We start from the raw sequence: 22,061 nt of genomic DNA, 5'->3' as shown, positions 1-22,061 counted from the left end.
ACATGTAATATTTAATACTATCACTCGAAGTCAAATAAACCATAATTTTCTAATATTGAGCTAACTCTATCTCTCTTACACTCTCTTTCTTTTCTACTATTCTAGCAAGATATATCTTACGTAATAAGCCGATAGGAACTCCTGCGACGAAAAAGAGACATTCTTTCTGCTAAACTACTTCAACGCAATCTCAGTATCTATAAATAAATATCGGCCACTCTATCAAGCGCGACATAGGTGTAGTTTAAAAAAATAAATAAGAATAAAAAGATAGAAAGGGAAAACACAAAAGGAACAAAAGATTGGCGGTTATTCGACGAAAGATAAAGGCAGCACGGGCGGCAAGGTAGACTTATTTCCTGCACGGCAGTGCGTGTTTCATCGATATGCTCGTACGCAGCTTTACGATTCCGCGTTCACTCTCAAGGCATTCTGATGCAAGGCGTGGTGCCACAGTTTGTCGAGCCAGATATCGTTAAAACTCGCTTTCCTTTACCCGCGTCACGCACATGCACAATTTTCGTCTTTCTATTATCGATGTGTAATTATTGTTATCCAACTAGAAGAGTTTCGTTCGACGAAGAAGATCGATCAATTATACTCGGAATATTTCCTCTAGAATTTTATTAACAATCTTGATTTGTAACTAGATTTGTGTGTTGTTATTGTTATTTAAACTTCTTTCATAAATTATTCCTTTTATGAATTATTATATTAAGCTATACGTTTACATGAAAACTGTAACATTTGAATTATCACGATAATTAACGATAAAATTTTACTTAAATCTTATACGCTAACATAAAATTTGTTTGTTATTATTGTTATTTAAACTTCTTTCATAAATTATTCCTTTTATGAATTATTATATTAAGCTATACGTTTATGTGAAAACTCTGTAACATTTGAATTATCACGATAATTAACGATAAAATTTTACTTAAATCTTATACGTTAACATAAAATTTCTCTTTAATAAAATATCAAACCGAAACTAATAAAATACGACTAGCAATTGAGATGTCTCTAACATTTATTATACAACATATGTTAGCATTATGTATCGAAAATATGCTGAAACATATCGAATCAGGGAGTAATATTATAAAATATGAATAAAAACGTACTCATCAATACTTCCGTTGATTAAAACACTTTGATTAATGTAATTAATAGCTTTCCATAAACGGCTATTCCAATTAACAGTTCTCAGCAAAAAGAAATATCATTTCCTTGCTGATAGTCTTCAATTATACAGTAGTCGATCGATTCGATAAATGGAAACATCGACGAGTAATTTTCCTCATTCAACTTATCGATACGCATCAAATTTTCGCACGTGTACTCTGTTCTTACCATTTAATTACGTGGATATTTTCACACAGCTATGGTGCATCAAGATGTCCGTGAAACACGGGACGTGAGAGACTGAAAAATGGAAACAAGTGTACCACACGCATTGTCATAAAAGGAACACTATCGGATTATTCGCGTGATTAAGAATTTATACACTCTGGCCTTCCATAAATAACAAGACGCGATTGTTTGGCCGTAAAGATAGGACAATGCGTTCATGGACGTTTCTCATGTCGAGAAATAATCTATTCGGTTCGTACGTGGATTCACGTGAGAATAGTTTTGCTAGTAATAATGTTTCGTAAGAGTGCAAAGTCTTCGAAATCCTTGGAATATTCGTTCATAGTCACGATTATAGTAATCCATTGCTGCTCTCTTTAGAGATATGTTGTGTAAATTCTGTCTGGTTCGATTAAGATTTTCGATTGATAGAATGTAGAACTATAGGAAAAGAGTATGAACGATACTCAACAAACTTTAAAGGTCAAGAGATAAAGGCCAAACCAATATCGAAATTGTCCATTTACTTACTTGTTATTTGTTTTTACAAATTTGTAAAAACAAATCTTGTTTCTTTCTTTTCTTAAACCTTCATTTGCGAAAGTTGTCGCGGCATAGTGTAGTTCTTATAATATTAAAATTTCTTGACTGACTGGTTCAATATGAATTTAAATTTCGCTACTATTCTGAACAGGTAATCAAATAAAATTCCTTAGACATTTTAGACATAGTATATTAATCTTATGAGGAACGATTAAACTAGAATAAAATGTCATGTCCTTTGTCATAGGTTATAGTACATTATTTATTCATTATTTTGCACTGATTGTAAAATGCTTTGTTTGTATAACCAGGAAAATGATACAAGTTAGTTTTGAAATTTATGGCAGATGTTTCTTCTTTCAAATGATTCGTTTATTATACTTACTGGTGTACTATAATTACTAATGCAACATATAAGGGAACTTTTAACTGCGGATAATTATCAATTTGGTTAGGGCAGAAAATTATGCTTTCAAAGTTTAGAGACGATGGCGTATTATCGATGGTATGACAGAGATGATCGACAAACTAGTCAAAATTACAATAAAAAGATCAAAAAATATTAGAAGTGATAGATACTTGTTACAATAAAATATGATCAATTATTAATGTTAAATCGCAAGATGGAGCGAGATTAAGTTAACGAACTAATAATAACGGCATAAGATTTTTTAAATCCGTCCCAGAAAAATAATTAATATATCTTTAACTTTTTAATTCCTCAAGCAATTCTTAGATTTCACAACAGACTTATTGAATATCTACTTTGAACAAAAAGAATAAATTGATAATTAAATATTGTCTTAATTCTGCTTTAATTCCTATTATTGATTACATACAAAAAATATAGCTTGAGCTATAGAAAAGAATTTCTCAATCTCGCATGTAACACCATTTAATCGTGTCTTCGTAATAACTTCAGTTTTGGTCGAACATGACCACGTTGTTAGTAACACGTAGTGGATGTAATAACGTTTCGCATTGTTACATAGAAATAGAAAGTGGAGTATGGTCAATTAGAGAAGGCTGTCTGCTGAAAAGAATGCTAGTGAAAACAAGATCAATTGAAACTCGATAAAAAAATTGTTGCAATACTCCTTTGAAATGTTAAACAACTTTGATCTGATTTCTGTGCGTGCCAATTTTATTTTATATGGCTCAATTAAAAAGTATAATGCCATTGCGTGCTGTAATTCTTTTTATCATTAAACTAAAGTGTAGAAGAGTAGAACACCTGCAAATTATGAAAGCAATGAAAATTCTTTGAATACATGTATGTGTGTATCTGAAACATTATCGAGGAGATACATATTAGGAGGCGCCAGAGTTTATATTAATATAATAAATATTTCAGATTTTATAGAATAAAAAACTTTGTGCTTTAATGTAATAAATATCCAGCACGCCATATTGCAAGACAAATAATTAGTGCTAGAATTAATGGGTAATTATTTCTTTTTCTTAGTATTCTTTTTTCAATAGACTTTAATTCAACAATACTCAGAGGAATAAAACAAATGCAAAGGATACATTAAATCTTATACTGTTTTTATTATTTTATTAACATGAATTATTATGAATGAGACGAAGGGGACGAAATAAACTAAAAATAAATTCGCTTTGGAATTTTCCAATTGAAGTTAATTATGCTAAAATACTTTAAGCTATATTATATCGCAGACTTGACTGTCTCTTTACAAATTCCAATACAAATTGCGATAATCTTGAATTATCGTACGATCATTACCAGAACGTGATGAATATTTAATTACAAAAATATAAATTGGTAACACATAATAGTGATCGAATTATTCACATCAATGATGTATAATACAACGCCCGTTATCACTGACACTAAAATATCCGACAATGTGAGTTCCTGAATGAATAATCCCACTGTAATCAAGTAATTGACTTCTACATCTTCGTACGCTCAATTACCTATGGAAATTGTCAAGTATAAAAGATCTACCACATTTAATTTAATCTCATAGGATAGCTTCGAAAAGAGTGACACGTGAAAGGCAGGAGTTTGCAATTTGGACTGACCTTGCATACCTTCCAACAAGTCATATCGTTCCATGTTGCATGTTAAAACAGTTTAGTCTTTCTCTTGGATTCTACCGGAAGCCTCTGCACCACCCGCAATGTTTCCGCTCTAAATCGCATTCGTATCTGGCCGCTAAGAGGCTGAAGTAATTCAGTACATTCTCTCTGATATGATTTTGAATTGAAAAAATTGTTTCCTTTCATTTACGTAAATAAAGTTTTATTTACTAGTTTAGAGTAGAAAAAAAATTGTATTTAATAATTTAGAACAAAATTTATCTTGCAAATAGAAATATACATAAAAGTATGTATAATTATTTATAATGTAACTAATATATGAGTACTTGTATAATTCTCCTTGCATTATTATTACACAAAATATTTCTATAATGAATATTCTATTTCGATTTTTGCCCTGTATGTAACTGTACCTCAGACAATTTTTTATGAATCACTCCGTATATGATTACATCATATGGAGAACCTTCTCCTGAAAGAAGACACATTCTCCATGAAATTTAATATCAACTTGGAAATATCTGACCTATTTGAATAAGCTTTCTCATAATATAAATTTAGCAATAATGGATTGACTAACTTTACACGTATAGGCACTAAAGATGCATAAAATATGTATTTGTACCGAAACATAAATTACGTCTAAAAATAAAAAAAGTTTAAGAGCCTAACATTTCATTTGGAAAATTTTTTAATCAATTTATATTATAGAATTCTGTTTGTTAATATTATAATTGAAAAAGGAAATTCCAAATACGCGAATAATATTTTTTTTCAATGCAATTTCCCCTTCCACCTAAATTTAACAATTTTATGAAATTTAAAAAAATTAAAATATTTATGGCACCAAGATACACTATTTTTTTTTTTTTTTTTTTTTTAATACAGAAACTTTCTTTCATTAAATATCCATTACTTTTATTTACTTATTATCTTGATAAAATAAATCATAAGCTACTTTATTTATGCTTTCCATTAATGTTGCGTTTATGTAAATATAAAACTCTACTAATTTACTAAGATTCTACCAATTTTCTACAAAATTATATTTTACTGTAAAGATAACTGCAATAGTAAATTCCATATCTTTCTATGAAATTCCATAATCTCATACCTTACTATCACGCCTATCCTACAAAATCCATCAAATAAAGTAAATTTAATAAAATTCCTTATATATATAAAATTGTACAATGATAAATATAGCTTGATCCCTAATAAGTTAAACAGCTTTCTGAAGGCGAAGGTGGTGCCCTGGCGCGAACTATACAGATCAATTGCCACAATTCAGCCAATTAAAAGAGGCCGAAAGGAATCAGCGCACTTGCTTGTTCCTCGGTGGACACACGAAATTGACCGGCCAATCTCCCTTTCACCGGTTGGCATTGAGAACGCGGCATACAGACAGGTCATCGGTAAAATGAAGTCGCGCGAAGGAGTATGTAATCTGGGTCGTTGGCGGGCAATTATTGTGATTCTTAATCGCGAGGTGCACGCCCGCTGGAAGTCGAGCTTTAAATTGCAACGAATGGAATCTTTCGACGAACCTTGAAAACGCAATTTTATTATGCCTGGAAAGAGAAGATACGCCGGGTCATTTCTGCCTTTCTTACCCACACGTAATACGATTACGGGTTATTATAATTCATACGGGGGATACGGATGGGTTACGCAGAGATTTACGTGGGAATTGTGATTGAGGTCGATCATTGTTCGAGAATAGCGATTACGGGACAATTTAGAAAAGTAGACGTTGCTGTATTGAAGTTAATTGTTTCATGCTAATTCTTAATGTTGCTGCCTTTCTACGAATGAATTTCATATTGGTACTTTGAAACGAGTTAAGGATATTGTAAAACTTGTGTTAGGTATGATATAGTATTTATTATAAAGAGTCACGTGGTATTTCATGATTTCATTTTTGTATTCATTAATTAAGCAGTTAGATGCATTTACACGCTATCAACGTATGCTTACGTAAGTACTTATACGTATCAAAGACTCATGGCTTATATAAAAGAAAGTTAATCTATATAAATTGTCCGTTTATTCCAAATTGGGAGTCCTTAATTATTTTCAGAGGATAGTACGAAATGATATGAGAAATTTAAGAATGTGACTACGTTCAATTCCTATAACGTTCGCTCTATTGTTGATTGTGGATAATATATTCGAGAAGAAACGAGGTTCTATTTATCATAACATAAAACTATTCATCGCTACGAAATATAAAAGGTAGAGATTCTTTGAACATCTTATTCAAAAGTAAAACGAAATTATGACAGTTATCGCAAAAGAGATTACATCATTAAAAAAAAGTAAAACATATTACCTACTTAAAACGTTACATAAACTGGCGAGAAGATATTAACAAGGTGAAATTCGACAATTTCTATATAAAGGAAATTATATAAAAATGATTACTCTCATTAAACTATCATTATACAGTCTACATATTCATTACATCCTTTCCATTTACAGTGAATCCAAAAAGTACTTGCACATTCAATGAATCATCTTTTGTTTAAGGAAGTCTCAGTTCTTAAAATTAAAATTACATTAACATATGATACGTTACAAACATTGACATCAAAGTGTTATTAAAACACTTTTAAGCTCTAACAAACCTGATCATCTATATCCAATTAATCAGTACACATATGCTAAAGCAGAAGCAACGGGTATAAGAAAATATTTCTCCAACCTCCTATATATTTACATACAAATGTAGAAATGCATGCAGAAAAAAAAAACTATTATTTTCTCGCAATTGACGTAAAACGAATTTGCTTTTAAAAATTCACAGTAGCTCGTCTCTAGTTCCTGCGATAGTCTGTATTACATTTTAGATTAGCAACGAGGATTCGTACGACTTTCTAGCAACACCGATAAACAAATTAATTTCCACGAGAGGCTTAAACACCAGAAACTTAATTATTGGAAATTATACGTTCGGGAGAAATTACGGAAGCGAGTCGTCAGGTATACAAAATATATCGATCAACCGCGAATCTAACGAGCAGCGTGCCAATAGAAAGTTACAAAACGCCGATCGACCGCTAATTTTACGGCGGAAACCAAGGCGGTCAATTGCGCATTTCGCAAAAGTCAAGTGAAAACGACGAGTATCAAGCTCGGTTTTAAAGGCCGGGCTTTGTTTTACCGAATCGCGATTCAACCTTGCGTTCGGTCAGTTTCAAGGTGACAACTGATAGAACCGATGCTCTCTTTTTCCCTTTCCCTTATCAATGTCGAAGATTTTTACTCCAAGGAATTCCAAAAATATCAGGATCCTTTTGCATCGATATAATGTGAGAACTATATGCAATGAAATAATTTGGTAAATTATATACAGTTTTACGAAACTTTTATGGGATCTAATTAAGTTCCATTTCCTTATATCAATTCATGAAAATATAAAACATGAACATTGTAGTAAATAAGAAATAATAGTGAATTTGCGTGTCATTCGTAAAGTTTTAGAAAACAAACGTGTACGATACAATATAGTAAAAAAGGTATGTTTCTTTCTCTTACATGGGCAACTTTTGTATTATTCGATTATTATTATTATTTATTTTATCTTAAAATCCTCTTTTTCTCTCTGGCCGATAACTAGGTTAAAGACACGTTCTACACATCTTTACTCGACCAAGTTTACCATCACATCGTTATTAACGAAGAAGCAACACGTGCGCTTTGACACGTGATTTTAGCTATCGAATTGATTATATGAACGTTACTTCATTGGCGTAATTATTCTTACAAGATCGAAAATAACGTTACAGACAGTACTATAATTAAGGATTAAACGCGTGCTAGCTAGTTTATTCTGTCTCATTTTATTCCTTAAATGTATAACTAGTCTACGATCCACGATCAAGCACAGTCTCTTATTCGCTATTAGCCAAAACGATGTCATAATCATTTAACCGATTATGTAAATTACGAAAAATCGTGAAAAATTTATAAAATCAATACATCAATCAGAGCAATCATAAAATGAGGAACCATTAAAACGGTAAAGCGATAGATAGTAAATAGAATGAACTATTACGAGAATAGATGCTATGTTTTAATGAGATTTTATTTTAACTCTATAACAATATAGTCTGAATGTAATTCAGTAAATCATCAAATGTAGTAGATAGCTATTATAAATTTCACATCTTAAATGTCATCTTGCGTAACACAATTGTTAATACCTATATCGTATAAAAATTGGAAGCGTCTACTTTTTGTATCTAATACTTATTTTTTACCAATAACTATTTTCTAGATCTTCCGTGCTAACTTCTTCGGCACTTTATTACACTGTCAAAGGATTAACATTCTGTTATTTTTAGGATATTATAAAAATTAATAGTCTACGAATTTCGCGTAAATTTTTCATACGATTATCGCTTTAAACTTTATTATTTAACGCATCCCTTGCGTTTCAACGCTTCAAATAATAGATTTTCAAATTTACATAAAATCATTATGTTGATGAATGAAAACTCTTAATTTAACAATCGCGATGTTTAAATATATTTTCTAATTTCCAGAGACTTCCATTGGTTAATTGTAAGTCATTACAAAGTGACAACTGACTAGGCAACACTGCTTCTAACGGTAGTGCTTGAATGACATTTGAACTTTGACATTTTTTCACTTAAAGAAAGCTGAAGGATAAATAATTATTGTCTTCAATGAATTACATGCTAAGTGTATATACGTCAGAGACAATATATTTACCACTGCTATTCTATTCGATTCTTAAACAGTTCTAAATTATGTAGTTTGTGCTTAAAATATAATATCCAACTATACTATATTTTTAAAAGAACAAATAAATCAATAAGAAATTTAAAAATAAATAATAATTAAAGCTATTTTAAAATACTTTTTATATCAAAGTTATTCAAACCGTAAGTAAAAATTTGTATACAAAAGAATCGTACCTCTTAAATAAAGAGCTGTTAAACTATAATTTCATTCTATGCATTCCTTTTTATGAAAAATCCGTATCAAATATGAAATTTTTAATATATTATATAAAATAATTAGTAAGCTGCAGATATTTATGCAAATTCATATTTTAATATCATAGTGCATGCGTAACTGGAATTACAGGACTCGGAGAGTTAACGAACCAACATAGACAAAATTCTAAATTTCTCGTGGTGAAATATTTTTCACCCAGTATCGGATAAATCCAGAATATATAGAAACATGAATAAATTTTGGTACCGGTATTCATGGTAAAAGTGCATTCGTTAAATTATTTCATTCAGTGGCTATAGGTATAATTTCTGTAGCGTGACCTCGATATCTACATCGCCACTTTTACATAATAATTTCACCTTAGAAACCCGCAGCTGAACAACTTCGTGTGTCGAATATTACTTTTGTGTTATTATTAATATCATATCGGAAGAAGGATTACAAACTTTAAAACTGCAATCGCATTATAAGATATTCATACCGGATATCCGTAAAATATGGCGCAAACTAATACATATATTCATGCGTGAATAGCGACACATAATAAATTGTAGAAAGTTGGTTAACTAGAATTTAAAATAATTGCATTATAAATACTGTATTAAAATATTTATTAATATTAACTATTTATTAATCTAAAGCAAAAATCTCGTTGAATGTGAAGTGCTTATAAGTAAACAACCTTTACTCAACTTCAAAATATAATATTTAAGTGATAAATATTTAATAGAAGGCTACGAATGATTATATAATATAATATTCCTAACTTATTTCTATTTCTAACTTAATTGCAATTTATCATAACGCAATAATTCATTTTGTATAAGAAGTAATAAGGATGCTATGCGGAATATTTCATTTACCTAAAATGTCTATAGTACTTGATACTTATGTGTAAAAATACTTAACATATTATCTATTAATATTATATTTACAAAAATTTCGTTACAATACCATCTTTTAATATTGCTATTCTAATAGATTATGCGTATTAACTATAAAATATATATTGTACTAATACAATAGGAAACTTACAGAATCAAGCAAAAATTCCATGTTCACAACATTCTTATATCAACTTCAATTAAAATAAAAAGTTCCCGAATTTCGTGACTATATCGCGACGCAATACGCAGGTTTCTAAAATTCCATTCTCGTAGAATTATGAACGTAATTCAAACCATCCATCGACAAACCATCGATAAACACCTTGAGCGTTTGAGACACTAAATTCGAGGTAGATATACCGATACCAGCCGTAATAAGACACATACGGTGACCGATCGTGCAGGAATCAGGCATACAGTGAAAGGTTTGAGACAGACAATAAAAATTGTTGAACGCTAGATCGGTAGTCCAATCGAGAACTTAAGAATGATTTTCAAGAGTGACGAGAAACCAGAACAACCTGCCGGGCAACGTGTCCCGTATACGAGTTACTGCAACGGTAATATAAGAGGACACTGGGACAAATTGGATCCATTCTCTCGCTCGAAAACCCGACGTCTAAACAGTCCTTGCCGCTTCTTATCTATGAACACCGATCAAATAATCACAGGCTCCAATTAATTACTATGGTAGGCAGAAAACTCCGAACAGATAGATCCTTGCAAAAGTGAAATTTGAAGAGTTACGTTAATTTTACAGAATTATAGTTAATATTGAACACAAGAGCGTAACAAGTAAAAGAAAACACTACATGAAATAAACACTATTTTACATAATATAGTTATGCAATACTAGTTAGAATTCTTAAAAATATTACATTTGGTACATAAAGCGAACAATGTTAGGAAAATTTTCCTCCTCGCTGTATATGATCAAATTCTCAATTTCAACAGACTGAAGAACAATTCGAAAACGTACCAGAAAGCGTAACCTTTACATGCTGTTGCTTTCCTTGACAAACATTATAATTCATAATGGGTAATAAAAAAATCTCAATTAATCAGTCTTCCCAAATGGAGAAAAATATGGAGAGGCAGCGGAATGCAGTCCTTATTTAGCCGTATATAAAATACATATACGTGGCGTCAAAGTTGTTGACCGGTCCACGTTGCGATCGATTTTCCAGATTCTCGAGAACCGGGGTTAGTCTGGTGGGGAATATTTAGGGGATATAAGGTGCTGTAACGAGACAAGGCGGCCGTATATACAGGAGTCGAATAGATAGTGAAAGTCCCCCAGAGCTAACAGGAGTATAGAGGGCAAGAGGGGGGTAGGAACGGGGGACCCCAGTAAGGTATATGAGGGCCTCAGTTCGAGCAACCGCTGGTACTCTAGCCTCGCTGCCTACTTACATTCACACACACTAACACACCAACCACCTGGAACACAATGCGCACGTTCGCGACGGTACGTATTTAGTGCGTCACCATCGTCATCGTTTCTCGTTAACGAGCCCTTCGAGGGCCAAGATTTTGACAAAGTTTCTTTCAAATCGCGTGCTCTCTAACGGTCATTGTAAATCATCGGCATCATCGTGACTATCGTTCGTCGCTTTATCATCTGCAAAAATTTCAGTCTCGCGTGTGATGTGATCGTTTTTCATCGTGACGGAACTGTGCTTGTGATTTGTGCATTACTAGTGCACCGCGGCTGGATCTCGCAAAACCTTGACTCGTTAAAGCTGACAGAATAATTCGGTGACGTCTGGCAAGAGTTTGATAGATGTAGAGGATAGCTTGTAGACCAGACACGTTGCTCGGCGGTTTCGTAAGGCGAGCGAAAGATAAATGTTAGTTCCGAGCAATCACTCGATCCAGACCTTTATGTGTGATCGACGTTCCGAACACGGGAGAAATCTGGTCGCCTCATGGTCGTAATTCGCGCGATTCGACGGAGATCGTTATTCGCTCGCAAAAATATCGCGTACCCGTTACAATTACCATTACGCAACTAATAGTCACCAACGATGTACAACAGCGTTATTACATTATAATTCGGAAGTACCTTTCGATCGTTTTTCACTCTACTCGAAAAATTATGAGAGCGTACGCGGGCGATATCGATATTTTTTTGCCGCCTACTCGCTCGAAGAAAGACATTATATAATGAGCTACGCTGAACAGGAACACGTTCAGGAGTCATGTCGAACAGTATGCGTGACGATAGTAAGCGTTTCTCGTTCGTGGCCATTCGGGCAGAACTGCAGGAAGTGCGTTACGCAGATGGAAGCGGTAAAATTCAGCGAATGGCGTGTAATTTACGATGATCGATTTACCAATCGTGTACATCTCCACGGGGAGGAATAAATACAGGCAAAATACTCGCATTTATTGCTTGTCGCGCTCGCCTTCCGCCGATACAACGACGATCGAAACTTCTACCGTGTATAACGAGTCGGCGTCAAGAATCCGGTATCCTTCGAATGCGGTTATCTACTCGATGGTGGTGTAATAAAGTCACGTCTGGCGGTTAAGGTTCTGGTAACCCGGAGGGTCATGCATCACTGCGTTTAAACCTTTCTGCGAACAATTACGGTTTATGAAGTCTCAGATTAACAGCTCTGTAATACTTTCCAGGATACTGACCGCATGAAGATTAAGTTTACAGTGGTATCGGCGTTGCTCGCTAGACACGTTTCGACTATGCAATCATAAATTATGCGAAACACGAATTGCAAGCAAGAAAGATTGGAAAATATTTCTATTGCAGAATCTTTTTTAATGGACCATAGTTATCGATCGAATATCGTGCTGGTTAGTCTGATTCGTTGAAACGAAAAGCGATTGTGTTATGGAGCAATTTACAATACTTGTGTAACAATATTTTTCTGCGAAATATAACCATATTCTAGGACAGAAAGTAATAGCGGAAGTAGTAGATGTTTCGATAATTGCAGTAATGATCTTTATGATCTACTTACAAGATACGCGTGATCGATTGGAAAGGCACGTTTAAGAACGACGACGCCAATAATTTACTAACACTGTGTATATCTTTCGCACGTATGCTGTCATAAAACCACGGAATATTAAATAATCGAATAAAAATGAATTATATCGTAACGTAGCATTCTACAATCAATTACATCTTTGCACTGCTTTCAATAAAACACAACATTTTACTTCTTCCAGGTACTATTACTGGTAGCTGCCATACTAGTAGTATCGGCTCAGCAATACCAGCACCCAGATGCCAACTACGTAGACGAATACTCAGCATACGAGTCTCCAAGACCGACTCATCCGACTCCCCGAAGTTATGCCGCTAATTCGGCGCCAAATCGGCAATCGGCTGGCCCTACAACCCCGAAACCAACACCGGTGGCCATCCTGAAGCAGATCAACAGGCACAACGAGGACGGCTCGTACACGTACGGGTTCGAAGGCGCGGATGGGTCTTTTAAGATCGAGACGAAACTACCAACCGGAGAGGTGAAGGGTAAATACGGATTCGTCGATGACACTGGCAAAGTACGTGTAGTCGAATATGGAGCGAATCAATACGGTTTCCAACCCGCTGGAGAGGGTATCACGGTTGCACCACCGACTCTGGTCGACGACACCACCAGCAAGGAAGCTCTGCAAGCACAAAACTACCAAGAGGAATACCAACAACCGGCTGCCAGACCTGCGCCACTTCGAGCAGTCGCGCCTGCGCCGGCACCTCGCCCTGCACCCCTTCAACAGATTCAATACGGACAGCCAGCTTACCAACAGCCCCAAACTCACACCGAAGCCGTCTATTCACCGCAACTGGCGCCCAGACAGCAGCCAAGTCTTCCGAAACCGCCAATTTTCACGCCTGCTGCTCCTCAATCCCCCCTCACTAAACAAACCACTCTCCTTCAACCTGAAGAACCAGCGCCACCATCTCAATTGTATAATCAGGGACCAGCCCAGTTTGGCCCTGCTCCTGTTCAAGAACACCGTTCCCAACCACAACCTCGTAGCCAAAGCGGGGGCATTCTTGATCAATTAGCTAGGGATTATGCCCTGCCACAAGGCGTCGCACCACCGTTGCACGACATCAGCTTCGGTTATTACTAGATCATCTAGTCCCTCCCGTGTTCGTCAGGGTGGTTCCCGTGCGTTTTGATCTGCCCGTATTGTCTGAAGACGCGATGCTTCGATGGCGCACCCTTTTCGCCATGATCGCGGCGTGGCCCATCGGTGACGATGGGTGGCACTGTGATTCGTACGTCACGCGTCGATTATTACCGAAGAGAATATCGAGAATTTAAGATACATTGCAATCCAGCGAGAAAATTGAATCAAAATCGATAATTTGATTATTGTTTCTATTTTCTTAATTGATATTTTTTTCTCTTTTTAAAATAAGAGAATAGGGTGAAGGTTCTTGAGTTTTTCTTCGGTAATAAGGAAATCGCTGTCATGGCTGCCTACCGAGTCGAACTTTTGTTTCTTTCGATGAAGGTACGAATCCATTCTTGCCATTGGAATCAAATGTGATAAGCATGTTTGATGAAACGTGCAGTGGAAATGTAAAGAATGATCTCTAAGTATCTGTTCAGAATAATTATTAGTAACGAAAGCTATATCGAATGGAATCATTTTATCTCTTTTTTAAACTTTATTTCTCCAATCAGGATCTTCTAAGAAGAGATTTCGAAAGGTCAAGGATTCTTTCATTTCCGTTTCGCGAATAGCCTTTTCACGTAAAACCCTGTCAAAATCATTAACCCTGTGTGTAAGGAAGGTTGTAAAAATGTTGTAAATAAAAATTCCACATTCCACGGTAGGCTTCCGTGCTGGTTTTAGTCTTAGAGAACGCAGCTTGCACACGCGTCATAAGTGTACCGTTACAATTTCATTTCAAGGAGACCCTCACTTTGTCAAGCTGTGTCTTCGAGTTCGTGTCTCACGGGACTGCACAATAAAATTCAGCACGCTTACTATTATATTATATTTTAATTATATTATTATAAGGTAAATTAGATTGGAATAAATCGCGAGGCCAACACAACACCTTTTATAGTCGTAACTCTGATATACTGCCCTTCAATGAAAGTTCGAAGTATTTTCACCCACGATTCATTATATAATTTACACAAGTTGAAGGTAAATGTTTCGTTTTAATTTTGTTAATGATTGTAATGAAGATAGTAGAGGCGAAAGAAATATTAATAAACGTTTCCAACTTAGATCGAATTAAAACTATACCCTTCAACTTTCTAATTGTTCCTGTTTCTCCATCGGTCAAACTCGCATAACCAGTCGCAACAAACGACCTTTCATATTATTCCTTCTATGATAAAAATAAAAGAAGGTAACCGGCAAGCTTGAACTGTATCAAGTTTGTGCCGGAACTTCGCCAATTGGAATTTTAGTTACGAAATTTATACATCGACCTTCACGTTTCTTCGACATAAAGGACAGTCGGTTCGCTTGAACTATACATATACATAATAATGGCAGCGTATGATATATACATATATTACGACAGATTGTAACATAAAAGCGGATCTGGTGATTGTATTTGTAGAGCAGCAATTGCGTGAGAACGAGTGTGAAAGTGATGTATAAGTCAAATTTACCTCGTTCCAGGAATTAATTCTTAAATCGTGGCAGAAAATAATCGTAGAAAATAACAGCACTCACGCAATTTACGCTTTCAGTTTTTTCAACTTAGATCACTTTTCTTTTCAGGTATTTCTTTCTGTATTATTTCTATATTTTTCTTTCTGTATTACTACGGAGCAAGAAATGAAGTTTACCAATGTTACAAATAATGTCCAAAATATTTCTCAAAATGACGTAGTAAACAATTTTTGACGAAATTGAAATGCACTTAAATAAGAAATATTCTTATATTTATTTATTTAATATCACAACCGGGGAAAAATACTAGCGTAATTAAAATTTATATAGATAAAATTGTAATATTTTGTCCGTACATATGCATACGATAATTTTGTAAAATCTTTAATTGGTATAGAACACGTATATACTCTATTATCAAGGACTGGTCGAAACTCAAAGAAATTACAGTTCAATGTATTTAAATCCCATTCATTTTTTCGAAATGTTATATTAATTTCTTATTAATGCAAAGATAGATGTAAAATCCAATAATTTTATTGCGCGTCGACAAAAAATACAAATATACAATATCTTGAACGAAATAAAACAAGTTTGAATACAGATTATACCTGAAACTTAATTTTATTCAATTTCTTTGGTTTTTTTCAAATTTGAACATAAAATATACTATTCAACGCATTGTAGTGAGATTAAAGAAAAAAATTTATACTTCTATCATACATCAAGATTCCAGTTACCATCGGATCATAGATAATCGCGCTACATTCTACATGATCAAGCTGGCAGCCTGCAGTTATGGCAACCAGCATTACGTTTCTGCAAAGCGAGTATTCACTCGCGACTCGTTCCTTACTTTCCGCGATTGTAAAATGACGAAATTCGCGCAAACCAAAGAATAGAATTTGTAGTTACTTTTTCACAAGGCGCACAAGCTTAAAAGCAATATGAAGTTCTATTTTATCTGTCGGATCTCTACCACCGAAATTCGTACGTTCCCAGACGCGTCCCTTTGTTGCAATTTACTAGTTTTCTACAGTACAACGACATTTCCTTTGATGTCTCAACACCGGTTATTCTTTGAACCACTCAAGAAATACGCGTATACAGTAATTTACGGAGTTTAACTCAATGAAAGAGCGACCCATTCAAAAGATTTCGAAGAAAAATATGATCCCATTGTACTTTTTTAGAAGCATGAATATTCATTTCTGTTGCAACAAGTATCATTGTAAGGTACATTTAACGTGTTATGTATTGTCTGACATATTTTTAGAAGGTACACAGTTTCAAATTTCACTTGATACTTTTTTCTTAAAAAAAGAGAAGGAAACTTGTGTTCCCTTTCCAATGTTCTATAACGATTATACGTAAGAAGATGATGATAATAGAATTAATCGATTGATTTTATTTATTATGATAGCTTAAAATCATTTAATATCAATTGTAGGAACTTTCTAGAAACCACATAGTAATTCCTTAATTTCTAATTTTGAACTTTAGTTGTCAAATTTTAGCAAGTATTGCTATTTATTAGTATATTCATATCGCAGACATTGAGAAGTTATTTATACGAATTATATAGTATCAATATTATTGACTGTATAATATGCTATTGAAATCATGATATATGTATAGTACTATCCTTTATGCTTTAGACTATACTGCATAGTAATATCTCATATTCGTAGCAGGTATCAATGTCAAGAAAACAGGAATTTATGTCTCTAAAATCTCAATAAGACACATAGATCAATTACATTCATACTTTCTTTCCTATACACTTCGAAGTCGAAGATTGAATGTTCGTGACGTATGGAAAAAGCAATTTTATAATTCTGCCTTATATTTATTACGTGAAATTGAATGTATATACAATATATACGTTACATATATGACTTACCAATCGTGACGACAGTCCATCCTTAAATTCTTCCTTTAATTGTTCTGGTTCCTCTAATCACCTTGGACAATCCTGTAATAGATACGTAACGTATTACAAATAACATATCGCAGAAACAATGCATAACATCGAATTAAACGCGTCAGAGGTTTACAAAGGGAAGAATTAGTATGAACATAGCGTTAAGGATTACAGGACAAATTACAGACAATGGCGTTGGCAACGTGCCAAACAATCATGTCATGATGCACTTCGAGGTGAGGATTACTCCATGTGCATTGACCTTCTTCTGTGTGCAACGAGGTTACAGCTATCACGTTCGCGACACAGGTGTAACGTTGTATGAAGATTCGTAGCTTGCATCATCGTGTATAATAATATCCACCCACACGTCGAGTCACTGACTTTGGGCTCTATAGAAAGCTATCATTATCAAAAATATTATGCATGGGCTTCCTTCCGCGTTCCTCGCCACTGTTGAACGTTTAGCTGGCTATTTCATTGGAATTTTGACAATGACGAATGACGATCGCGGAACGACTGGCTGGCGAAGTTACGTGAAGGCATTGTCGCTCGTTAGCCGAGGGAAACTGTATCGACCGGTGATACGAGAAATACGTAGCTGAGCCGATGTTCGTTATCGTCTAAGCGAGTCACGCAAAATGTGCCCGTGAGTTTCAACATTGCAGCCCATAGTTACAAGAACCCGCCTCCTACTTTGCCGGAATTTATCGTCATCGTTGAAATCGTCGATTGGTTGATGCAAGCTTTCGTGACCCGGCGTTGACTAGAGTTTCACATAAATGAGTGACAACACGCTATAGCGGCTTACATGTTTAACAAACATTCATCTATGACAGCAATAGCGAGTCTATGAATGATCAAGTAGGGAACAGGAACTTTTTTCAGCAATTGTACGTGCCGTATTTTTGTTAAAGGGTTTTGGTTACTTTCTTCGTATATATCATTTAGTAAACGAAGTACAAGATGAGCTCTATTAATGAGAAGTATCGTTTTATATGATTTGATAACTGATTGTTTAAATTAGTAGATAGCTATATTAATTATAAATATTCATTTAGTCTTCTTTTACAATTTTCCATTGTAATTATATCTATATTAAAGTAGAATTAACATAAAGGATACCACGTTTCTAATTGTTTCCTTTTAAATCAATTTAGTGAGTCATTGATATAATTAGTGCCAAAAGAAAATATACGATTTCGATACGAGAGAAATTTCAGATAAGATTAACGTACCTACAGTTTTTAGCGTTCAGTAATTAACAAAACTACTGTGCTTTTTAAGAATAATTGCATACATCAAAAACAACGTTTGGAATTTTTATATAATGCTGGAAGAAACAAAGATAAGGAAACAAAGATATCGTATGAAATTGTAAATCAACTCTTGCAACTGTGAACGCGAAAACAGTCTCGTGAAAAGAACTTTCCAAGGGGAAAGTTCTAAGACGGCCAGCTGAGTAACTGCTAAATCGGTTTATCGTCATGTAAGAAAATATTGCTGTGTACATATAGATCATAATCGTATATATGTTCGTATGTATAATATGACGAGATGATTAAAATAATATGCGTGACAATGGATGAGAGGCGATATTAATTTTGTTTTTATTAATTTCATAAACTTCGCTAATAATGTCAGAAAATTTACATAAGTCTTATACTCGTTTCTTATTCACTTTAAGTATCCGCTATTACTTCAAAAAATTTACTTTATAAATGGAAATGAAGAATACATGAGCGCTTATAAATAACAGGATATTAAATTCTTAGTTGTTTGAATCTGCAATACTTATTAGTATCTTAATATTAATTAGTCGGAGTAATTACTCAAACGTTAAACATTTAACGTATGTTTATCAAATTGTAGATAAAATGAAAATGCAGCTTATAACGAATTAGGTATATTCACTTTCTCAAACATTAAGAAAAACTATTTACTCCGAGAAATTAAACACTGATCATCTATAAAGCGATTCATTGGTAAAATTTCCTTTATCTTTTTCACAAATGAAAGCTAAAATAAAGGAGAAATTTCTTTATAAATACTTTATCGTATAATGATATAGATAATAGTTTATATGATTATATGATTAGACATCAAGATTGTTTTAATTATTAGATCTGTATCCTCTGAATGAAATAAAAATAATACCAGATTATATAACAAAATGTATTGCTTAAACTTATAATATCAAATAGATTTAAATTTAACAAAAAAGAGGCGTTTTCTTCTTATCTCTGGGCAAACATCTTTCTCCTCATTTATTTCATAATTTTTGGATACTGCTTTTTTAACAAAACATAACTCTTATATTTCACTTAAATTTCAAGTGCCTCTTTATAAAGCCTATAGCACAGGTACATTGCAACATGGATTAAAATAAATTTCACATTCCTTTTCAATAACTATATCTGATAAAATAATCAAGTAATACATAGCTACGGTAACTATGCAATTCCAGTTGTACAAACTACTCTATGAAATGCATACAAGTTATAGTAACATTGGTAATGAACTATACCCGACTAGAGACGAGTCTTGTTTGAATGGTAAATTGCAATCCCATTGCGAAGGACGACGTAAACAAGCCTTCCTTCTGTGCATTCATTCGCCTGATGTTTCCATTGATGATACAGAAAGCGAGCTCGATCGTCGAGTGATCCCGGTAATGAAAGTAGGTAACTGCATTTTCTTCCAAGAGACCGGCTCTGGATCAGTTATAAATCATAACCGATAAAGCAGATTGCTCCTGTTTATTGATTTTATTCCTCTTTACCACGTTCTACATTAAACATCGCAGTAATATCGTCACGAAGTTCACAAGTGTTTCATTTACTTTCTACACTAATAGAATATTTAATATGATTTCAATACCTCCTTTCCTATTTTCTGAAAGTAAAAACCTATTTTTATTCATCATGGTTATTATAATTTCTCTGGAATTTAGACATACATACATGCTGGGAATTACAATAATTTTTCTAGATTATTATCAACCCTAATAGCCTAAAATAATATTTGAATTCCTTTAACTATCAATTTTAATTACTACTTCCTTTAATTGTTACATATCACAAAGAAGATCATAAACACGGCATTGGAGAATTTATAAGCAGAAAATATCACTTCCTATGTAACTCCATTTATAATCAGAGACGATATACATACATACTATCGTCCTGCATATCACGGAGACATTGCCTTATCGGCATTAAAATTAAACTACAATTTTTCACATTAACTCGAATACGATGTAACGTCAACCTTGCTCACTCAAAAATGATTAATCGTTAATCTTCAAATAATATTCAAAATATACTCTAATTTTAATAATTCTACCGGTATTTCGTCCATAATATCTGCTTTAGACTTCTAGATTCCATCTAAATTCATTAGAATTGAAATTTAAAATACCATTCCTTGCACCTGTTCATTTAAAAGCAGTTCAATATCAAATAGCTTTCGAAATATGCTCTACTTTTCAAAATCGCGCATAAATTCATCAAATTGATAGACTAATAATTCTCGCATTATTTCGACCATAATATGAGCGAAAGTACGGGCAGATCTCTGAATGCTTCAAACGGCGCACGTGTTCCGCACGCGGCGCGCGGAATAGGAACATCAATTACGACGACTCTCCCAAATTAAGATGCAGCAATTTCAAGGCGTTTTAGACATTGCCAAGGATCGTACCACGCGATAGATATTCCTCGGCGCTTTCTTCGGATAAATACACCATAGCTATTTATGTGGTGAGAGCATCCGTCGCGAATAAAATAAAATTAATTAACATTTGGAAGCCATCGAACGCGCAACTTCCTATTTTCTAACAAATATATGGTTAACAGTTTGGTATTCTATCCGAAAATGATTTTATAATTGCACTGAGTATATATATAATTCGGTCAATTGCGTTAGGATGATAAATGCGTGTAACATTTCAAGCGATTTGTGACATAAGTTTCGTAATATGCCGGAATTTCTTAGAAATATATATATATATTATAAAATAAGAAATACGCATATACTTTGATATTAAAATTATATTATCAATATTGATACATTCTGATTTTAAAAGTATAAGTACTATTATAAAACACGACATATTCTTAGGATATATGCAAAACAGAAATTTGCTCGAATTATGAGAAATATTATTAGAACACAATTTATTTTTTTTTAATTAATCAGATACTATTACTCATTTTTCAATAATTTTTCATATAGTTGATAATTAACTTGTAACCAAAGTGTACATTTAAAAACTTGCTTGTTAGATTTCTTATCAATCAGGACTTTTATTAATACTTTAATTGTGTGTAATACTTACGCAACGAGATATTTACTTAGATGCGCCTAATCATTAAAAACATGTAATTGCTGACACAGGATAAGCATATCATTTGCAAATAATATAAGCTTAACAAGATAACGTTACGCTATTAATCGTCTTGTCACCCAAGTGCTGTAGCTTATAAAAAAAATCACCGGGTTAGCTATAACTGAAAAAGCGGCCTACATGAAAGCATACTTCCCGGCAAACACAGAAGATCATTATCGATTCGCGTTTATAAAACACTCTTCTCGATCGGCGCGACTTGCTCGCACGACCTATATTTTGCCGAGGCGGACGCGTTTCGCGCCCGCGCGTGTCCACGCACGTTCACATA

At 33.8% G+C, this 22,061-nt stretch overlaps 2 protein-coding genes across 2 annotated transcripts in view; one reads left to right on the top strand and one right to left on the bottom strand.

Annotated features, from left to right (window-relative positions):
* Positions 1 to 22,061, bottom strand: part of LOC139990369 (uncharacterized) — a 174,894-nt gene that overhangs the window by 122,954 nt on the left and 29,879 nt on the right. Inside the window, exon 3 of the mRNA XM_072009589.1 lies at positions 17,362 to 17,433. The gene's annotated coding sequence lies outside the window, so the exon portion shown is untranslated. The remainder of the gene's footprint in view (positions 1 to 17,361; positions 17,434 to 22,061) is intronic.
* On the top strand, positions 11,152 to 15,077 carry Cpr97ea (cuticular protein 97Ea). The gene is made up of 2 exons (XM_072008311.1): positions 11,152 to 11,307; positions 13,032 to 15,077. The coding sequence occupies exons 1-2, from the start codon at positions 11,290 to 11,292 to the stop codon at positions 13,944 to 13,946; spliced, it is 933 nt and encodes a 310-aa protein (XP_071864412.1). The 5' UTR covers positions 11,152 to 11,289; the 3' UTR covers positions 13,947 to 15,077.

Source organism: Bombus fervidus, chromosome 8 (genome assembly GCF_041682495.2).
Source record: "Bombus fervidus isolate BK054 chromosome 8, iyBomFerv1, whole genome shotgun sequence".
In the NCBI taxonomy this organism is placed as follows: Eukaryota; Metazoa; Arthropoda; class Insecta; order Hymenoptera; family Apidae; genus Bombus; species Bombus fervidus.
Note: the sequence above shows the minus strand (reverse complement) of the source record. Positions and strands in the feature narration are given on the sequence as shown.